This window comes from Canis lupus, chromosome 6, assembly GCF_003254725.2.
Source record: "Canis lupus dingo isolate Sandy chromosome 6, ASM325472v2, whole genome shotgun sequence".
NCBI lineage: Eukaryota > Metazoa > Chordata > Mammalia > Carnivora > Canidae > Canis > Canis lupus.
The window spans coordinates 5,463,664-5,471,185 of record NC_064248.1 but is presented as its reverse complement, the minus strand read 5'-3'; the positions used below and the strand labels follow the sequence as shown (position 1 = coordinate 5,471,185).

The window sequence follows — 7,522 nt, the reverse complement described above, 5'->3', positions numbered from 1 at the left end:
ATCACTCTCAGCCCTAGCTGCTGATTTATAACATGAGGGGGCTGACCCTTTCCTGCAGGGTCCACCTGACACCTGCTCAGGTAGGTACTCCAGGGGTGGGTCCCCCGACCCTGTTGTAAACCAGCCCCTTCCTCCCCCCAGGAAGTGAGCCTCTGAACTAGCCAGACCCAGCAGCACTGCAGTTAACTGCCCAATGACAGGAACTGCCGGGGTTGGGTCATTCTCCCTCAGTCTGGGGACATGCATCTGGGCTCCAGGCGGGGGCTGGAGGAAATGGCCTGGAGGCTGGTCTCTCTCCTGCAGCCTCCCTTCATTTTAATCCATTTGTCTATTGCTTCCTTTAAAAAAAATTTTTATTTATTCATGAGAGACAGAGAGAGAGAGAGAGAGGCAGAGACACAGGCAGAGGGAGAAGCAGGCTCCATGCAGGGAGCCTGATGTGGGACTCAATCCTGGGACTCTAATATCATGCCCTGGGCCAAAGGCAGGCGCTAAACCACCGAGCCACCCAGGGATCCCTCTGTCCACTGCTTCCTGAATGGGTCATCACCAGGTCGGGATCATTAGCCTGTTTGTTCCCTGGAAAGATTAATTCCTCTAGTCTGGAAAGTAGCCACAACTGGGGCATCACTAATTCTAGTACCTAATAGGGATTAAGAACACATTGTGTGTGTGTGTGTGTGTGTGTGTGTGTGCGCGCGCGCGCATGCGAGCTTTCTACGCCAACTCTCCGGGGTTAAATGCTATATAGGAAAGGACAGGGATCCCCGGGTGGCGCAGCGGTTTGGCGCCTGCCTTTGGCCCAGGGCGTGATCTTGGAGACCCAGGATCGAATCCCACGTCGGGCTCCCGGTGCATGGAGCCTGCTTCTCCCTCTGCCTGTGTCTCTGCCTCTCTCTCTCTCTCTCTGTGACTATCATAAATTAAAAAAAAAAAAAAAAAAAAAAAAGGACATCAGGACAGTCTCCAAAGGACTGTCCCCAGCCTGCAAACACGTTAGATCACAAGGGGTACCATCCACAGTCAATGAGATCAAAGCAACACATCACCGTTCAATTCACTGGAGCTAATCACTAAGTCATGGTTAGGTAATAGCATATCCCTATTCTTGGAAAATATTCCCTTAAGTACTCTGGGGTAAATGATGTATGTAACCCCTTCAGATGGTTCAGGAAAAACATTAGGCACATGCATTTATACACACGTTATAGACACTCAGACACTCGTGTATACACACTTATAGGCAATGTACACACACACGTGCGCACGCGTGCGCACATGTGCGAGAGAAAGAGAGTGAGTGAGCAAGGGAGCCCAGGCAAACAACTGATAAAGCACAGGGGTCAAATTTCAACAATATGACAATCTGGCAAGAGGATGTGTAAGTGTTCTTCATACCATTCTCATTTCTGCAACTTCTTTGTAAACTTGAAATTATTTCAAAATACAATTTATCTATTTTTTAAGTCATCACTGTACCCACTGTGGGGCTCGAACTCACCACCCAGAGATCAAGAGTAGGATGCTCTACAAATTGAGCCATCCAGGCACCCCTCAAAATAAAGTTTACCAACAAACAAAAACAAAGAAACAACCTGCAAACCTCAGCTTCCTTGGCCTTTGAAAGGCCGTGTTGTTATCTGAGGTTTTCCATTTTTAACTCCTACCTTTGTGGGTCGGCGTGGAGGTAGACAGGTCACTCAGGAGTACTATGATATGTGAATGTGTCTCCATGGGACTGTTCCCAAGCTTGCAAACATGTTAGATCACAAGGGTCATCATACAAAAAGTGGGGAGATAGATGTGTGTGCATTTATACTACTCCACAAATGCACACATCTCTGTTTCTCTGTTGACTGATTTTTTTTAATCTTTTTATTTATTTAAAGATTTTATTTATTTATTTATGAAAGACACAGAGAGAGGCAAAGACAGGCAGAGGCAGAAGCAGTCTCCCTGCAGGGAGCCCAATGTGGGACTCCATCCCAGGACCCTGGGATCACGACCTGAGCTGAAGGCAGATGCTCAAACACAAATAGGTGCCCTTATTTATTTTTAAAGATTTTATTTCAGAGAGACAGCATGAGCAGGGGTGTGGGGGAGTGGCAGGAGAGGGAGAAGCAGACTCCCCAGTGAGCAGGGAGCCTGATGCGGGACTCGATCCCAGGATCCCAGGATCACACCTGAGCCGAAGGCAGATGCTCAACCACTGAGCCACCCAGGCGTCCCTCTGTTGACTGATCTAAAACATCAGTGTGCTGGACTCAGTGCCGCCAGGGGTGAGTGAAACCCGCCAGCTGTAAGGAAAGGCACCCCAGAAATACAATAAAACCGTCTTGATCTTTACTGGACTACGGTGAGGCATAAAATGTCATACAAACAGGTAGGATACTGCAAGTAACGTTTCCAAGTCAAAGTGGAAAACACTGGAAAAGAGAAAGGTTTTATAGCTCGTCTTCTCATGGTGCCATCCCTTGGGCCCAGAGGATTCTAGTCTTGTGCCCCGACTCGGGGTATGGCCGGGCACGTGTCCTAAGTCACGTCGCGATGTGGAGCATGGAATCCCACTGCGAGTCCTTTAACTGGGAGCAGTATTTTGTTTTGCTCAGTTTCATGATGGAAAACAGCTGTTCGCAAATGTAGGTGCTCCCGAACATGGAGAGAATCTTCGCGCAGTGGACTCTGTACTTGGGGTAGCTGCTCCACAGGTATTTGTAGAACTCGGGGACCCCGACCTTGTCATACTTAGCCTTCAGCACCGTGTTGCACTGCAGGTCGATGACCTCCATCTGGAGCGCTTCATGCACACTCTCGATCTTCATGGAGAAAGGGGAGCTGAACAGGGCCAGTTCGCTTTCGTAGAGTTTGAAATCAGACAACCTTTTCTGGAATTCAGTCTTCAGTTCCACGATCTTGGGAATGTAGTTCAGGCCGTCGCTTTCATTTCTGGAAACTGACTTCAGCGTGGGGAAGTGGGCCAGGTTATTCCTGGCCAAGTGAGTCTCCCAGAGGCACAGTTTGGCTAGGAACGCCCGGATCAAGTCGTACATCTGTGTCACGACCTGGGAGTGCCCTTGGAGGGAGATGTTCAAAGTGTTCAGGTGCATTGTCATATCGACCAAGAAGGCCAAGTCTCTGATCCAATCTTGAGAGCTCAGCTGAGGCAGGGGCTTTCCTCTGGATGACATGAAGGAATCAATTTCTTCCAACGATTCAAAAAATCTCTTGAGCACCAGCCCGCGACTGAGCCACTTGATCTCGGTGTAGTACAGCAGGCTGCCGTACTGACTGTCCAGTTCATAGAGCAAAGTGGTGAACTCACTGTGGTTCAGTCCACGGGAGCATATCCAGTTCACCGAGTTCACCACCACACTCATGACGTGCTCCATCTTCAACTTTTGCTCACAAAGAGATTCCGGGTGAATGATGCAACAGACCGACTTCAGATCCGAGTCCTTGCAAACCATCGCCACCTTGGATTTAAGTTTTGTGACCAATCCGTCATTCGCATCTACCATTGCGGGGGTGCCGGTAGAGGCCACACTGACCAGTTTGGACCAATCAATGTTAAACCTCTTAAGACTTTTCTCCACACGCAAAAATATCTCGTTGCCAGATTTTGTGCCCGTCATGGGCACCGTATCCAAAAGCTCTTCTGACACGTCAAAATTCTCATCCACACCACGGATGAATATGGCCAGCTGGGTGGTATTATTTATATCCGTGATCTCATCAATTGCAATAGAGTATGCCACAAACGACTTGATTTTTTCACGTAACTTCTCCCATAAGCTCCCAGCCACATCTTCTACGGGCTGCACAGCCACACTGTCATTTGGACTCACGTCTGCAAACACCTGTTTCTGTTCAGGACCCACAATTTCTGACGATCCCAAGAGGTACCTTCTGAGCCCTTTCTTCAGCTCATGGAGCTTCTCGTCTCGCATCTTCTCTGTATACTGGTCATAGTGCTTACTGTGATTTGTTTGATAATGACGCCTGAGGTTGTACTCTTTGGACACAGACATGCTCTGTTTGCATATTAAACACGTAGGGATATTCTGCACTTCCACGAAGAAATACGCTCTCTCCCACTTCTCTTGAAATACACGGCCCTCCTGGTCTATCTTTCTTTTTCCCACTTTTGACAGAGACATGGAGACAAGAAATATTTCACTTTTTTCTCTTAGCTCTACTATATGAAAAAATGACAGCAAAAACATGATGACAAACATCAGGGTGAAGTGGCTGGTGGGGGGGCATGGTTAACCCACCCCTATGGAGATAGACGGCTGACTCTCAGCTCCAGTAAATTGCTGCTGGAGGGAGTGTGGGACCTGTGGCCAGATCTTCCGATTCCGAAAGATAACTTAAAACCAATTTTTTTTTAAGGTAAACTCTATGCCATATGTGGGGCTCAAACTCTCAACCCTGAGATCAAGAGTTGCATGCTCTACCCACTGAGCCAGCCAAGCATCCCTGGCTCCCAAAAATTGACTTTTATGAAAATATCCCTGGCTTTTCTTTTTCTTGATACAAAAGTCCCTGGCTTTTCTTTTTCTTGATACAAAAGTCCCTGGCTTTTCTTTTCTCTCTTTTTAAAAGATTTTATTTATTCATGAGGGACACACAGAGAGGCAGAGACATAGGCAGAGGGAGAAGCAGGCTCCCTCTGGGGAGCCTGATGCGGGACTCGATCCCAGGACCCCAGGATCATGACCTGAGCTGAAGGCAGATGCTCAACCACTGAGCCACCCAGGTGTCCTAGTCCTTGGCCACTTATTCCCATTTTTAAAAGGTACATAAGCCCTATGAACGGCATCTTTTGAGGTTCAGCAAGTACGTTTGCCACACCTGGTTTAAGCAAGAATGATATGCAGTATGTTTACAGTTTAATGTCCATTTTTTTCCCTTGAGTCTCAAGAGAACTTTGAAATAAACCAAAAGGGGATGACCACAGAAGGCACGTGATTTACCTGCCGTGAGTCACAAAGGACCTTGGTCGTAGTCACGGAACCGCACAGAACTTACTTGTTTTAAATTTAAAGAAATCTGGCCATGATGCAGGTGAGCTCTACTTGGAGAGAACACAGGTCTAAAAATTCACTTTAAGAAAATGTGGGCAGAGACAAGAAAGAAAGTCAATTTGGTGGTTGCCTGGGGCTGAGGGTGGGAATGGGAAATGACAGAGAAATGGGTAGGAGGAATCTTTTGGGGATGACAGCAATGTTCTAATATTAGACTATAGTGACAGTTGTTGCATAACTCTGTAAATTTACTAAAAATCACTGACATGTGTATACCTCATGCTAGTGAATTTTACAGTATGTAAATTACACTTCAGTAAAGCTACAAAAAATGTACAAAACCATCCAGCAACAAGATAAGTTTAGGAATAGTAATCGGGCATTTTGAAAGAATATTTTAGTTCTTCCAGCTTTAACTGAGGAGGTTCCCTAGTGACTCAGACTCCTGAGATCTCTACATCTGCATTACTCACTCGACAGGATGCTGTTGACTCGCTTGCAATGACTCCAGAGGACATGTTCAGAATATTTAAGAGGCACAGTGGATGGGGCATCACTCAATCAAACAGATGTTGACCTCAGGACCAGAGGGGGTCCTGGGACCCCCCCTCTGTGCTAGGTGGCAACCCTTTTGGCTCTGAACTGTGGGGAGATCTTGAGGGGGAGGTCCTGGGGGATGGAGCTGAGGTGGCCAGGCAGGTAGGTGCTATCCTCAGAAGGGCTAGTTCAGTATTACGTTACTAGCCCCCCTGCCATAAAGGGGTCCTGAATGAGAGTGTGCCAGCGAGCTCCATCGAACTGTCGCATGAGAAGAAATGCCTGGTCAAGCACCAGAATTAAAGGACTTTATAACTGGCAGGCAAAGTATACTACATCTGAAGAGCATCACGCTTTGCTCTAAGGCTCAAGGCTCTAGAAGCAAGGAGCCCGTGGTGAGCGCCTGCTGAGACATTTGGCACCGCACAGTGGGGGCCAGAAAGACCATCTTGCACCCGCACCCGCAATACTCACCGTTGCTCAGCTCAAGGCCTGGAAGTGGTCTGAAGAGAAAGAGACACAGTGAATGCAACAAAGCTCTTGCCCTCTCTTGTCCGTTTAGTTCTACTTAGCAGACTTTGGGGAGTGTCAACTCTATGTTAGGTGCAGCGGGAGGTAAACAGGAGGCTGCTCGCTCTCACTAAGAAACAGGGACACGGACCTACAGCTCCCAGAAGCAGAATACGATAAAATGAGTATGAGAGGCAGCCTGGCACAGCACCTGACCTCAGAGCCCCGCCGCCCACCTCCTGGGGTAAAACAATTCTTGTGCAGCCACCTGCCCACCCAGAGCAAGGGGCTACCTTCAGACTCATTCTCACCACCAAGTAGGGAAGGCTCACTTACCGGATGACTGTGAATTTGATAAATTCTGCGGCATCCAAGATCCTTCTCATGGAGCTGATTTCCAGATAACCAGGGGCTTTGAAGACCACCCCCGGGGGCATGCCGTCAATGACCACACAGCCAGGGTTGAATGTGATTTTCCGGTAGGGAACTTTCACAGGGAAATCCACCCCGATTGCTTCACCTGTGATGAGACAGGCAACAGAAGACCATGTAAGTGTGTCACTTACTTTTCCCAGACCAGGCTTTGTCTTTAGTGCCAAGATGTCAACGTCCTTCCCGTCCAGTAACAACATGGGCCATTGGCCATCATTACTTCACAGACAATCTTACTGACTTTGACATTGGCAACGGGCAGTAAAAGATTCAGATTCTCTCCCCATGAAAGAGAAACAATCCAGCATCTACCTGTAAAAGGGTTTTATGAAGATTAAATAATCACATTCGAGTGCTAAAAGCAATGCTCAGCCATGGTAAGAACTCAGTAAATCAAAGATAGACATTATTATCGTGATTAGTGTATCCATGTAAAAGCTCTTCAGGAAAAATACACACTGATTTTGACTATAGCTCCTTCGCAGAAAGATCAGTTTCTTTTTCTATATATAATTATTTTATTAAAAAAATTTTTTTTTAAGATTTTATTTATTTACTCATGAGAGACAGAGAGAGAGGCAGAGACATAGGCAGAGGGAGAAGCAGACTCCCTGTGGGGAGCCTGATGTAGGACTCAATCCCAAGACTCTGGGATCACGACCTGAGCCAAAGGCAGATGCTCAACCACTGAGCCACCCAGGTGTCCCTATTTTTAAAGCTTTTTTAGTAAGCTCTACACCCAACATGGGGCTTGAACTCATGGCCCCAAGATCCAGAGTCACACATTCTTCTGAGCCAGCCAGGCACCCCCAGAAATATCAATAAAGTATTCCAATAAAAAGAAATATTTCAAATATATACATTTTGGATATATAAAAATGTAAAAACTTACCAAATTTTCGGCTAAAGAGGTCATTGACTTGCTCTCTTAGTTGTTTTATCTTTTCAATGCTGGATAATCTTTCCTTCTCATTATCTAAAAGTAATTAGACAATCAAGCACACTAGTGTTATTGA

General features: G+C 46.8%; 1 protein-coding gene across 11 annotated transcripts in view; it reads right to left on the bottom strand.

The window, feature by feature from the left end:
- LOC112646125 (general transcription factor II-I repeat domain-containing protein 2) overlaps positions 1 to 7,522 on the bottom strand; it is a 66,768-nt gene that overhangs the window by 1,085 nt on the left and 58,161 nt on the right. For 6 of the 11 annotated variants that reach the window (XM_025425750.3, XM_025425749.3, XM_025425751.3 and 3 more), the window contains 4 exons: positions 7,399 to 7,482; positions 6,411 to 6,594; positions 6,039 to 6,067; positions 2,322 to 4,141 (listed from right to left, as the gene is read on the bottom strand). In XM_025425750.3, coding sequence (XP_025281535.1) covers positions 2,538 to 4,141; positions 6,039 to 6,067; positions 6,411 to 6,594; positions 7,399 to 7,482 — 1,901 coding nt within the window. In that variant the 3' untranslated portion in view covers positions 2,322 to 2,537. Of the gene's footprint in view, positions 1 to 2,321; positions 4,142 to 4,678; positions 5,075 to 6,038; positions 6,068 to 6,410; positions 6,595 to 7,398; positions 7,483 to 7,522 lie in introns of those variants that run through there. The other 5 variants (XR_004816969.2, XR_007411096.1, XR_004816968.2 and 2 more) reach the window with 4 other exon arrangements.